Genomic DNA, 14,778 nt, shown 5'->3' with positions numbered 1-14,778 from the left:
GACCTCTGACCCCTCTGCTGGTCCTGACCGCTCTGCTGGTCCTGACCCCAGTGACCCCTGACACCTCTGCTTGTCTGTCCGGTCCCAAGTAACTTCTGACACCTCTTCTGGTCCTGACCCTAGTGACCTCTGGCCCTTCTACTGGTTTTGACCTTGGTAACCTCTGCGTGTGAGGTGACCTGAGGTAACCTATGTGTGTGAGGTGACCTGAAGTAACCTCTATGTGTGAGGTAACCTGAGGTAACCTCTGTGTGTGAGGTGACCTGAGGTAACCTCTGTGTGTGAGGTGACCTGAGGTAACCTCTCTGTGTGTAATGATCTAAGGTAACCTCTGTGTGACACGACCTGAGGTAACCTCTGTGTGTGAGACGACCTGAGGTAACCTCTGTGTGTGAGACGACCTGAGGTAACCTCTGTGTGTGAGACGACCTGAGGTAACTTCTGTGTGTGAGACGACCTGAGGTAACCTCTTTGTGTGAGACGACCTGAGGTAACCTCTTTGTGTGAGACGACCTGAGGTAACCTCTGAGTGTGAGACGACCTGAGGTAACCTCTGTATGAGAGGTGACCTGAGGCAAGTATAACTGTGATGTTACTTAACCGCCTGTTATTTCTTATTTTCTTGTCTTTTCTAAACATTCAACACTTTATATTTTCTGTTTAATATTAACTATTATTTCCAAAAATCTATGGTTTTTCTTGCTGTCCACAAAATACCGGGGAAAATCTTGTGACATACCTTTACCAGGTTCCGTCAAATCTCTGTGTTGTCAATAAAGCTTCGATTCAAAGGCGGACAATATGGCGGAGTACGATTTGACAACCAAAATAGCACACTTTCTGGACCGGCATTTGGTTTTTCCACTTTTGGAATTCTTGTCAGTCAAAGAGGTAAAACAACTTATGCATGTGAGAACGCCAGACGTGAATAGAAATGCTTGTCTCAGTGCATTTTTACCCCAGAACCCGTTTGTTGACAGCTAGTTGGCTAACTTCGCAGTGATGTTATAGAGATGGTCAGCTGGCATCCAACGCTGTCTAAACTATGAATTCAATGTGTGATTCATCATCTGACATCATGTTAGGCTAGTTTGTATCTGCCTTAATAAATGCTCACCAATAATAATAATGTTATAGGACATTATAGGGACTAGCTTTGTATTGTTGTTTGCTGTAGCTGCTCCTGAATGCATCAGTTAATCCACGCCTGCTGTTGTTTACCTTTTCAATTAAGCACAATTAAATGTGATTTCATGTCCTGAATGATGCGAGCTTGACTGGTATTTTAATTTTGACAGATCTACAATGAGAAGGAACTCCTTCAGGGGAAGCTGGATCTCCTCAGCGAGACAAACATGGTGGATTTCGCCATGGATGTGTACAAAAACTTGTATGCAGACAAGGAAATCCCACATTGTAAGAATGCTTCCCTTAAAAAGTTTGTTCCAATTCAACAACTTTTTATTTTGTCATTAAATCTTACATGAAGTACACTCATACATGATACACCTGAAGCAGAGATGATGTCAAACATAAGCAGTAAGCCACATAGTAAAGGGAGAACACACCTTTTGATGATCCCCAATATTTTATTATATGTCTGTGTCAATTTTCTCAAAAAAAATATTTTACCAACAAATCTTTTGGTGTTTAAGGTAGAAAAAATGCTGATGTGCAAAGGAAAAGCCCTCAGCTGACTGTCTTACAAAGTCTTTTTTATCATCTCTAGCATTTCATTATTGCTTGTTTCCCTCCATCTCTCCATCTCAGTCACTTTGTATCCTCATCCCTCCCAGCAAAGTCAGTCATTTTTCTTATAAAAGTTTAAATTCCATCTTGGGAGTGCTGACATCTTTATGCTTACATCTATTTCATCAGGTCCTCTGATAAGTTCCACTATATCTGCATCTAAGGTGAAGCAAATATAAAGTGTCTGATTAGATTTGGTAGCTGGACAGTAAAAGATGATGTTAAAAACATCTTTCCTTTGTTGTTTTGTTGGTTAATTTTCGAACCTGTAAAATGTTAAATAATTGAAGTCAGCTTCTCTTAGTTTTTCCCCTCTGTATTTAGTCTTGACCAGCACTGAGGTTACAGCAGTGTGTTAATGTTAGACTCTGTCCTGTTTCAGCTCTAAGGGAGAAGAGGAGTACTGTGGTGGCTCAACTCAAGCAGCTCCAGTCAGAAACAGAGCCGATTGTCAAGATGTTTGAAGACCCAGAGACCACCCGACAGATGCAGTCCACGAGGTCAGATCATTGCAGAGTCCACGTTGTAATACTTGCGCTACTTAAATAATTTAACGTGGAGTGTAAAGGCTCATGTGATGCATATTGATCTGTGTTTTTTATATCAGAGATGGGAGGATGCTCTTCGACTATCTGTCAGAGAAACACAATGTAAGTAGTAAAATGTTCAATATTGTATCAAAGACATGTTCTCATTGTTCATAAAGTGCACTGCAAATCAGTCTTCAGAAGAGGGTTTGGTTTCCATAACAACTGGCTGCCGCTGTTAGCCACCAGGGCTGTTATCCAAATCATCCTAACATCCAACATCACCCACCAGAGCGCTCACTACCACTCACTTATCCACTGCTCCCAGTTTCTATTGAATCATTTCTTTATTGTTCTTTTGCATACAATCACAGATCATTTACATATCTCCTTCTCTGGGATTGGTCTGTACATCAAAGCTCTATTGAGATCATGTAAACTATTTTAAGAGGAGATTTTTTTTTGTCAGTGTGAAAAAAGAACAGGTTTTCTTTTGCTTGAAAAGATGAAAGATGTCTGCATATTCCCTAATAAGACACATTCTGTCACTCCTGCAGACTCAATTAGTTTTCTGTGTGGGGAGAAAAGACAGAGATACGAGCTGCTTTAAAAACAGCATCCATTTCTGTGACTGAAATGCATTGTCATATATGATACAAGGCCACATTGATTTTCCTTCATATTTCTTTTATTGATTTTGTAATTACAGTGCAAGCAGTATAAGCAGTGTATAAAAGGAGAGAGAAACGAGTGTGTGCACCAGTGGCAGTACTGAACCACAACCACTGTACTGTTATTATCATAACCCCAAGCCCCTCCACCCAAACCTCCAAAAACTTGTCTAAAGGAGAAAAAAAACAACAACAATTGGTAATTAATTAACATTAATGATATCAATTATAAATAAATGATAAATAGAAAAATAAGCACTAAAAAAAGGGTTGAATAAACATGAAAAATAGATTAAAGGGGGCAGACAGAGTGAATGGGGGACAACTAAACCTCATCTAATAATGATAAAATAATAAGTTTTATTTTTATAGCACTTTTCAGAAAACTCAAAGCACTTTAGAAATAACACACATATGTCTGTTATTGTCACTGTTCTTATTGTCTGAACATTTGAATAAAAATATTATACTAAAAAAAGAAATAACACACTTTAAAAGACAGAATAACAGAAACATAATAGAATCACAGTGAGTATTGGTATGACGAATGAATGTATTGATTGTGAGCAGCACTACACTTATGTCCATGACAAATTTCCCCCGGGGACAATAAAATTTATCTTATCTTATCTTATCTTATCTTATCTTATCTTATCTTATCTTATCTTATCTTATCTTATCTTATCTTATCTTATCTTATCTTATCTTATCTTATCTTATCTTATCTTGATATAAAAACATTAACAGTTACAAGCAGTTCTGAAGAGGGGAATTTTGAGCTGGGGTTTGACTGTCTGTAGGTCAGTGGAGTCACGTATCTGTTTGGGGAGAGAGTTCCAGAGGGAGTGGGCAGCAATGGAGTAAGCTCTGTCGCCCCATTCATCTGGGTGAATAATAGGTTTGTTTGAACATTCGGTTTCTGTTTAAAGCCATGTTTATTTGAACTGAAAGGTACAACGTCAATTGTATAATGAGTTTAATTACAGGGAGAACTGTCAAACCTTTCATTTCAAGTCAAACAAAACCTCTAGAACTTTTGTCTGTTGAGTTTCAGTTGTTCTACATACAATTTAAATTCTCTTCCTTTTCATTTTTTAAATTTTCGTAGTTTCGTCAAGAATACCTCGACACGCTGTACAGGTACGCCAAGTTCCAGTACGAGTGCGGTAACTACTCCGGAGCTGCTGAGTACCTCTACTTCTTCCGCGTCCTGGTAAGAGTCATATTAGAGTAGTAAACTTTCTCACAAACAGAGTACACTGTCTTCCTCAGATGATTTCCAAAGCTCTGCGTTGTTCTGTTTTTAACTGAATCTGTCCCTCTGTGCTCAGGTCCCCTTGACAGACAGGAACGCCTTGAGCTCTCTGTGGGGCAAACTGGCCTCTGAGATCCTCATGCAGAATTGGGAAGCTGCCATGGAGGACCTGACTCGACTGAGGGAGACCATCGATAACAATGTGAGTGAAGAACGCTTTGCTAGAGAGGACTTTATGTTCCCTGGTTTTTATTGGCGATGATTCGTTGGGAATATAAAAAACAAACAAGGCGAGTGGAGCAGCCCTCGGCAGCACGGAATGACATTTGCAGTTTCTGCTAAACTAAATGTTTTAGTAGGAAATTACAGGACTGAGAGTGGAATGTTGCATAAAGTGTGCACAGAAGGCCCAATTAATGACCCAGTCCTTTTTATGGTTAGTCATTTCCTTCAGTGGGTTACTATGCAGTCTGCTTCTTGATCTCCTGTCTTTTTATAAATGTAGTTTATATTGTATGTACAGGTATTCCTTATCTGAAAACACTCTAATGTGACATTCTGTGACTTTTCTGTCCTTTCAGTCTGTGAGCTCTCCTCTCCAGTCCCTCCAGCAGAGGACCTGGCTCATCCACTGGTCCCTCTTTGTGTTCTTCAACCATCCTAAAGGCAGAGACAACATCATCGAGCTCTTCCTTTATCAGCCTCAGTGAGTCTCTGTGCTTTTACACAGAACATTTAGGTTGATGGTGCTGCCTTTAAGAGCTCATAGTGAACACGGCGTTATCGCCTCATTAATTTGGAGGCCATCATTGCAGATGTTCCGTCACTTCATTTTCTTCACCTGAACAAGATTTTAATTCAGCATTTGGTGTGGCTATAAAAGAGTAAAGTTGTGTACAAGTATGCCCTTTAACACTAGAACGACCATGGGGGTCATTTTGACTATTTTCACATTTATATATTAAGTAACTTAAAGTTAAATTAAAGATGACGGTGCTGCCAGTTCCTGACTTTTCATAAAGTTGTGTGTTCAGGTATTTAAAATGTCATTTATACAAATTGCACAAAAGGCAACAATTATATGATTATTTTTTATTATTTATTATTTTTCCTTTGAAATTGAATGATTTGAAAAGTTTTGGATTGAAACTGAGAAAAATAGACAACTCTATTTTGTATAACAGTGAACCGCTGAAGAAGGTTTCATCCTATTATAGATATACAGTATAGCCTTGAACAATATACACATAATTCTCTATATTGTATCACAACAGATAATACAATTTGGAATCTGGCAGTCAAGATGAACTCGTGGCCTTTTTCTTTTTCTTTTTTTAAACATATGTTTTATTGATTTTCAATTTTTTTAATGGTATTTACAGAATGTATCATAGTTTACAGGAAGCACATAACACCCCCCCCCCCACCCCCCCCCCCCCCCCCCCCGAATATTAAACATATAAAACACATACAGAAAATGTAAAAATAAATAGGAGTAACACTTAAATTGTACATTTTCAGAAAGTTCTAGACAAAACCTTAAAATAAATAAGTAATAATGATAACAGAATAACACTGATAGTACATAAAAAACTCAAATGTAGCAAAAAAGAATAAATAATAATTCCTCACATCATAAATATAGAACATGTCATTCTCGTCATCACATCACAGTTTCAGCACTTCTTCAATCCTCGTGGCCTTTCTAGTAGAAATGGAATTCTGGCCCTTCTAGTCTTAAGGCAGCATGAATCTCACATTCCTGTGTTTTGAAAAGTAAAATAAAAACACAGTTTTCTTTAGAGATCTGATGGTATTCTCAATCGTTGTGTCAGCACCTTGGAATACCTGTGCTGTGTGTGTTTCCAGGTACCTGAATGCCATCCAAACAATGTGCCCACACATCCTGAGATACCTTACAACTGCAGTCATCACCAACAAAGACGTACGGAAGCGCAGGCAAGTGCTGAAAGACTTGGTGAAAGTTATTCAACAGGTAAGGTCAAGAAAAATCGTCTGAATGATTCTGATATAATTTGTCTCATGGACTTCGCCACACATGATGGAGTAATGTTTTTTCTCTTTCCCTGCAGGAGTCGTACACGTACAAAGACCCCATCACAGAGTTTGTGGAGTGTCTCTACGTGAACTTTGACTTCGACAGCGCCCAGAAGAAGCTGAGGGAGTGTGAGTCGGTATGGATGGCTCTCTAAAGTTTCTCCTCCTCTCCTCCTGCTTGGCAGTGTGTGTTTGTCATGGTACTCAAACCTAAATCTCTGAAAAGTTAGCTGTCTCCTGGGACTGAGGGCTAATATGAAGCTTCTCTTAGTTATGGTGCTCTGATCTCCTGAGTCCTTTGCATTTAACTTTGTAGCTATTCAGCCTCGGCAAATCCTTGTCTGGCCTGATTTGCTGGTTCTTACTTTTATTCAGTTTGATTTTCAAAGCGGAACAGCTGTCAGATTTGGAGCTCGGTAACCTTCGCTTTAGAAACCCCTTGACTGCGGTTTTTGTAGTTGTGTTTGGGGACCACTTTGCGCGTTCTCCGAGCACTCTCATCAATTGGCTTTTCTCCCCTCTTGTATAAATTATGCAGCGATTGCAAAAGCCTCAACTATCCTGTCAGATACGGAGTGTGAGCACAATGACAGCAGAGCAAAAAGGGTTCATTAAGCCGCTCTGTTGTCTTGTGTTCTGTTTGCTTTTAATTATCAGAGGAATCTTAAATTACATGTTTTTATTCATTTTATTCTCATGAGATCAACATCTCGTCTTAATTACTGTATCAGCATCATCTCAGGATGATCGGGTTTGAATCTTTGCTGTTTTTTTTTCCCTAACAATTAAGGTTGTCTCCTGTCAGAAGTTAACTTTTTGATTGATGTTAGATATTGATGCCAGCAGTGGACTTGATCTATCGCTATAATAATCCCGAATGCAATACTAAAGTAGAGTGTAAAGGTCTATAGCACCTTTTATTTGTGTTAACCACAACAAAGTGCTGCATAATTGGATTTCTTACATAATAACACCCACTTGTGAAATAATGGTGTTACATCTTCCAAACCCCAGACTTAAATACATTCATGAATGTGTACATTTAAGCTCTTAAGGAGATTTGAGATGATCAAACATCATGTTTGATGTTACTATGATGATCACTTTAAACCACAGAGATGCCAGTTATAATCACCCACAGGAAAGTCTGCAGGCCTGCTGATGGCTTCATGATTTAGTCATGTTCTGGGTCTGTTTTTCCTGTAGCATGAGCTTTGCAATCAAGCCTAAGTACTGAGTTGGACTCAGACCTCAGTATAGCTTCTTGAGGTGGTTTGGCCATGGAAAGTTCAGAAACTCTTGTGTGAATGTGAGCTACATTTCTCCTCGCTCTAATCTGTCAAAGCAGGAGGAGCGAGGAGTCTTCATTCATGGCCTGATACACTTTTCATGACATCAAATAAATCACAGAAATTAAACATCCCTGAAAAATAAACACTTGAACTTAGATCAGTGTGATGAGAAGTAACCATGATGACAGAAGGCACATTTGAAAAGCTAATGTATCATTGGAACAAACTCCCCAAGGATAGTAAGAGAGACCAGAGGCTGAAGTTGATGCTTTTATGAAACACCACAGCTTTTCAGTTTGAGTTTGACCATCTGTTCAACTTATTTCAGAGCTTACTGCCTCCTCAATGAGGCACAGCACAACGCAGGTGTCTCAAGGGTACAACAAGAAAATCAAAATACCATGTCCTTGCTGGTGCTGCAGAGGAGATGTTAAACTAAACAGAGAAGATTTTTAGTACTTTAAAAAACGAAAATGTCTTTTAATGGATATGAAGACTTAAAAAAAAAAGCACAGAAACTAGAAAACAGGCTGCGTCTCTCTGATGAAAGCTTTTCTGCCAGAACACCTAGATGTTTGTTGAAAGGCTTAACGGGCCATGCTGTGAAAGTGAAAGCATTTTAATTATCTAAAAAGAATACCAATCCAATGAGCAACTCAAGACTCTTTTTTGAGTCCAAGAAGTTTAGGTGTTTGTTTTTCATTGTCTTTTGTAAACGGGAGGTTTTTACAGGAGTAAGTCAGTGTGTGTATGTGCAGCTTGCTCAACCACATCTTTAGTTTTTGTGAGTTGGTAGGTTGGAAATTAAAAAAAAAAAAGCCACCAAATACAAAAGTGCCTTAAGCAGGTCATGGGGGCACCATTGGCCTAGTGGTCTAATGAACAGATTCCACCTGATCCATGTCTGGTCTGAGTTGATACGTTTTTATTCTAGTCAATTTGCTTACTTACCACAGCATCCACTGGAGCCAGGCCTGGAGTCTTCTAATGGATATGAGAACCTCGAATAAGCTAAGCATAATAGAAAACAGGAGTAGGCTGTGTCTCTCTGATGGAGGCTATTCTGCCAGAACACGAAGATGTTTTTTTGAAGGCTTACCGGACCATGCTGTGAAAATAAAAACATTTGAATTTGATTGGTCCAATCTGGGACCAGATCTGAAAGGTTTCTGTTCTAGTCAATATGTTAACTTCCACTGGATCCACTCCGTTGAGTTCCGGCTGCGTCTCTGATCCACAAGGCTTCTATTTCTGCACAGAGCAGGTGGAGCGGGACGGGAAGTCAGGCACCAGAACAGAATGAAAACATCCGATTAATTTCAGAATAAAACACTCTGTGTTAACACCAGATCGTATTTCACTTGGCCTGGAGTCAACAGGTCAGAGGTTTTCAGAGGACAATAAAGACAACATGGATGAGGAGAGGAGGAGGAGGAGAAATTCAGTGATTACAGCGGGAAAACGTAGGTCTTGTCACTCCAGCTGTCAGGCGGTCCTGCTCTATGTTGTGTTCTGAAAGCGCAGCCAATGTGTGTTGATGGACGAGATAACACTGAGCCAGACTGCAGCAGATTGGAGACAGACTTGACATTGATCTGGTGGAAGTCCGATTAAGTGTGCCCCATGTATGGAGGCTTTAGTCTTCATTTCAGAAGTTGCTGATTCCACTCCAGGCCTCGACCATTTGCTGCATGTCCTCCTACACTCTCTTCTCCCATCATCTCTCTTCAGCTGTCATCAATAAAGGCGAGAATACTTTAAAATATATCTTTACAAAGATACATGTGATGGTGAGGTTGCACAGTCTCGAGTGGGACATTTTAATGTATGGGTGTATAAACCAGCAGAACTGCACAGAATGATCTCCAGCACATTAGCCTTGTCATCCTGTGGTGCTATTATAAGCTGTAGTGTGCTAAAAGTGTACTTCTCAGACCTATATGATGTGTTCTTAATTAAAGCCACACACAGTTAGTTCTTCACTTATGTTTGAGGACACCACAGATTATGGAAAATGTGCAGACAGAGAAACTCAAGTTTCTTGCTGGAGGAACATTTAGTCCTTGTCCTGTTTTTCTGAACATTTTCCACATGTGGATGTTTTGTGCTGTATGTGTATGAAGCGAGTGATTCTTACAGGAATGTTTTCTTTGCTCTTTCAGGTACTAGTGAATGACTTCTTCCTGGTCGCCTGCCTTGAGGACTTCATTGAGAACGCTCGTCTCTTCATCTTCGAGACCTTTTGTCGAATTCATCAGTGTATCAGCATCAGGTACACGTCTTTGAAATAGTCTGGGCTTTTATGAACAGTGTGTGCCGTGTTATTAAACATGAAGAGAATATTATGAAAAGATCTTTTCTGCTTGTGTATTCAGATGATTGATGCTCTGCTGTAATTTGACTTCCCACCCCTCCCTTATTGTGGATTTGGTTATTCATGTCCCCTCAGTTTTTAAGGACATCCAACAGTTAAGTGTAAAAAAAAGAACTTTGAAGGGTTTTGATTCCCCCCGAAGGATGTTTTCTTCACTGAAACACCCCCTCCTCCTCCTCCTCCTCCTCCTCCTCCTCCTCCTCCTCCTCCTCCCCCCCCCTCCTCCTCCTTCACTCTCTCCACTCAGCATGCTGGCAGACAAGCTCAACATGACGCCTGAGGAGGCGGAGAGGTGGATCGTCAACCTCATCCGTAACGCGAGACTGGATGCCAAGATTGACTCCAAACTGGTGAGTTTCTGCATTCAGTGATCCACCTTCAGTCAGACGAAGTACATACCTCTACAAAACTTCAGTAGTGATATGAAGGGATGTTGTTATTGAGGAAATCAAGGCTGATGTTATGAATTACAATTCAGCCAAAGGCCTCTTCGAATCTTCAAGTTATTATGTATTTTCATGTCTTTGATTTCATTATTATTCAATCCCTCCATCTCTTAATTATAGAATCATAAGTGAACATTGTTTAAAGGTCATGCAGGCCCTCATCACACTGTCTTTAATTGACCTATCACCAAAATTTACCCAACGACGAAGATGCTTTTTCTTTTTCAACAACCGCTTTAGAAGACTCTTCAGCTGCTTTATGATAACAAACTCAGTATGAAGCTATTTTCTGTTCTTACCAAATACAAAAGTGCCTTAAAAATGCACGTCATGGGGGCACCTGTGGTCTGACGGCCAAATTCCACTGGATCCGTGTCCGGTCCATCTCCCACCTGTCACGCGACAGATCTGATAGTTTTCTATTCTAGTCAATGTGTTAACTTCCTCTGGATCCGCTTTTGTCCAGCTCCGTCTCTGATCCAGCTCAACAAAAGTCTTGTTTGAAAAACAAATATTGTTATGTTGCAACGATGTGAAAAGCACAAAGCAATTAAACTACAAGATAATTTCAAATGTTAATATTTAGGCATTGCATTCATAAATAGGGCTAGCATTCAGCTACTTGCTTTACATCAAAAAAATGGTTTTGATATAAGGCTTATCAGTATGTGCGTGTTTAGTTAACTAATGGATTTAATGTTGTCACTCTAGCTAGCTGGAACCAATATTAATAGTAGGTGCAATAAAACAAGGTATAAACACGAATAAAATAAAATAAAACAAAATAAAATAAAATAAAGATCAAATAAAAATAGAATAGAATAAAATGAAATAAAGATCAAATTAAATGAAATAAAATAAATAATAAAACAGTATATACAGACGCACAGAATAGTTAGAATTATCTATGTACAGAAGCGCTAGGAATGAAGGAGATACGATAAGATACAACAGGTTAAAACAAGGAACGGGGATACAATAATGCACTTAAAGTTAGAATATACTTATATTAAAGGTTAAAAATAAAATATAACAAATACACTATGTACACTTCCTACTTATGGTTAGAGAAGTGAAGTAAATTGTAAGCAACAAGAAAAGACAATAGTACTGTTTTATTGCACAGCAATGATTATTAAACTAACTAATAAAGTAGTTATTAAAGAAATGCTGTTCTGCATGTTGTGTCCAAGCTGTAGCACAGCCACCTTCCACTGGCCTGAGCTATAACTCTGTTTAATAGTGACTAACATAATGCTTCAGTGCTCTACTACCTGGATGCAAACAAGCACAGGTGACAGATAGCATCTAATATAGATGAAGTTGTATGCAGGCTGTGTCTTGTTAAATGGCCATATCACTTACTGGAGCAATGTGTATCAAACATAGGCATGTGGATGTTAACCTACAAATAGGATTGTTGGCTGGTGGTGCTAGATCTGCTAACCATAGCCACACTCTACAAACCGATCTGACATTGTTTACCTGCACACACTCTGATGTAGTGTTTAGCTGTTTCATATAAATTGGGCTCAATTGTGACTGTTTTCTGAATGTTTTCTTACCTCCAGACTAGTCCATTAGTCAGAATTGGAATTTCCACTTAAACAAGCAGGAAATGAGTCACTTTGGAACATCCCTACTGAGTGATTTTCCATCATTAAACCGATGTGACGCAACAGATTTTAATATATCTGCCACTGCAATCCATCCAAACATTTAACCGGCACATCTTGCTCATCTGTCTCACTCTAACCCTCAGAAATGTAACTCTTTCAACTTGTTTCAGGGTCATGTAGTGATGGGAAACAACGCGGTGTCGCCGTACCAGCAGGTGATCGAGAAGACCAAGAGTCTGTCCTTCCGGAGCCAGATGTTGGCGATGAACATTGAGAAGAAAGTGGCTCACAGCAACAGGATTGAGGTAGACTGAGCCCTCAACCTTCACTAGTATTTACTGTTTGGGGGAAGGGGGATATAAATATTGCATCAGTCTGACGTCAGTGTCAAAACTGTCATTACATGTGAGAGGGTGTCAGACTGACTTTTAAGATTTTTCAAAGACTTGGTTTCTTGCTGGGTTATAATTTGCAGAACTACGAGTAGATTTTCAGTCGTTTCCTTCAGGCTCTGCCTGGAAATTCACAGAAATAACAAACAGAGCAGAAACACAACCAGCTGCTTTTGGCCACCGCTGCCTTCATGTGGGGTTTTTGTCTGCAGTGATTTGGGCTGAAGCATTGGATGGGGTATGTCCTAGTTGGAGACTAATAGCAGAGGTAGTTAAACATGTTTGATTTCATTGGAGCATTTAGTGTACAAAAAGAGACATCAACTATTCTGCTGCCATTTCAGAGCTTATTCAATACACATTTATTTTCAGGTGTTAATACTTTATATATATTTACCCTGATTCCATGGAGGTACTTTTTCTTATTTAACTAATTTCTGCAATTTACTTTTGTAAAAATAAACCCTTATTTTCACAAGAGTCTGTGGTCATACCATAATAATAATAATAATAATATAATAATAATATAATAATAACAACAACAACAACAACAACAACAACAACAACAACAACAACAACAACAACAACAACAACAACAACAACAACAACAACAACAACAACAACAACAACAACAACAACAATAATAATAATAATAATAATAATAATAATAATAATAATAATAATAACAATAATAATAATAATAATACATTTTATTTATAAAAGCGCTTTAAAAGATTCTCCAAGCGCTTTACAGGAAAATAAAATATACAATGCAACAGTGCAAAAAAAAAGCAAAAGAAAAGCAAGGCAGCAAAATAGAACAAAACAAGAAACAATAAAACAAAACAAAACAAAAAAAATCTATCAGTTATAGTTTAAAAGCCTTTGTAAATAGTTGTGTTTTGAGTCCGGATTTGAATTTGGTGAGTGAGGGAGAGAATCTGAGGTGTTGGGGGAGAGAGTTCCAGAGGGTGGGGGCAGCGACAGAGAAGGCCCTGTCCCCCCAGGTTCGGTATATATATATGAAGCTCGTCTGTACAATCTGTCATTACTCATCCAAACACATGCCTTCTATTCTTCTCTTCTCCTGCCAATAATTCGGAGAGTGGGGAGTTGGCTGGTGTTTCACTTTGAGGGTTTCTAATGTTTTGTTGCCTCGTAAAGCATCTTCGTTTTCTGAAACACCTTTTCAAACGTGTTTTTGTTTCTCTGCTTTCCTCAGACACCGAACTGGGCTGCTCAAGACTCCAGCTTCTACTGAAGCGGAATCCAAAGAAGATGCACATGACTCCATTATTTAAGCTTTTTATTGTATTTATTGTATTTATTTATTTATTTTGTATTTATTTATTTAACTGTTTAACCACCATTGTTGTTTTAAACTACCTGCTGCTAGCCTTCACTTTATGTTATTTATTAACTTCCACACACAAATAAAATATCCACAGAGGCACCCAGCCTCAAGAACTTCTCACTTGAGGTATTATTTTAATGAAGTAAACCTTCTTATTATTATCAGATTAATTTTAGAGCATTGATGCAATTTGTAATGTGATTAATAGACACTTCACTTTTTTTCCTTTTTCCCATATTTGACCACTAGATGTTGCTGTTGGATCATTTTTATATCCCTCAAGCGTTTCAGTTCTCATACGTTGTGTACTCCAGCGTAAAGTAAACTCAGACTTTAGAGTATACAGTAACATATTAAGAAAATGTAACAATAAACACTACATTATTAGACACTAAACTTGACACTCATGCAACCACCCTTAGAGAGAGAGAGGACAAATACTTGAGGAAATGATGTTGTTATGGAAAACACTGCAAGGACAAGTCACAGGATATTAATCATGAATTAGTCCCCATACGAGAGTTATTCCAGGCTCCTCTGTCAGTTGTAGTTCTTGCGGTTGCAGAAGGCGTGTCCAGTAAATCTTAAACCACACCTATTGTCTCAATATTGAATGGCACAGCAGAGCGTACAACTTTGTCATCATACCTTTTGCAAATATTTGTAATGTGTAAAGCTAACCAGTCCTCAGTACATACAGAGGCTTTATCAAAGAAGTGTGCAGCTGTGCAGCCTTAATTGACATTGTGCAATAGATCTGTCACAGTGATTGTGGAACCCTGTTAATGGCTGTACAATTTGTGCTTCAGACAAACGTCCCCCTGTCATTACCAGAGTGACTGCTGGCATGTGTTCAGGTAAAGAGGGGAAAGTGCCCCAGGTGCATTTCTGTTCTTCCAGCCTCCCCTCCATGTCAAGAATCTTCCTGATGTTCAGCCCAGGAGGGGCCGTCGGATCTGCTTGCCACGCCTCCTAAACTGTTCTCCCCTGTGCACACACACACACTCGCACTCTTTTTTTCCAGGCCCCAGTAAAACACAA

The 14,778-nt window shown here is 39.0% G+C and overlaps 1 protein-coding gene across 5 annotated transcripts; it reads left to right on the top strand.

Moving 5' to 3' along the window:
* The first annotated feature begins 764 nt into the window (after positions 1-764).
* eif3eb (eukaryotic translation initiation factor 3, subunit E, b) lies at positions 765-13,857 on the top strand. Of its 5 annotated transcripts, none has more exons than XM_034705530.1 (14): positions 766-891; positions 1,299-1,416; positions 2,132-2,249; positions 2,357-2,399; positions 4,056-4,160; positions 4,279-4,404; positions 4,784-4,908; positions 6,072-6,198; positions 6,296-6,397; positions 9,284-9,298; positions 9,715-9,824; positions 10,174-10,276; positions 12,162-12,296; positions 13,606-13,857. In XM_034705530.1, the coding sequence occupies exons 1-14, from the start codon at positions 802-804 to the stop codon at positions 13,642-13,644; spliced, it is 1,356 nt and encodes a 451-aa protein (XP_034561421.1). In that variant the 5' UTR covers positions 766-801; the 3' UTR covers positions 13,645-13,857. The 5 variants fall into 5 exon arrangements, 4 of the variants coding, with proteins under 4 accessions (XP_034561421.1, XP_034561422.1, XP_034561419.1 ...); XM_034705528.1 differs by having other exon boundaries at positions 767-909; XM_034705531.1 differs by lacking the exon at positions 9,284-9,298.
* The last annotated feature ends 921 nt before the right edge of the window (positions 13,858-14,778 follow it).

This window comes from Notolabrus celidotus, chromosome 16 (assembly GCF_009762535.1).
Source record: "Notolabrus celidotus isolate fNotCel1 chromosome 16, fNotCel1.pri, whole genome shotgun sequence".
NCBI lineage: Eukaryota > Metazoa > Chordata > Actinopteri > Labriformes > Labridae > Notolabrus > Notolabrus celidotus.
Note: the sequence above shows the minus strand (reverse complement) of the source record. Positions and strands in the feature narration are given on the sequence as shown.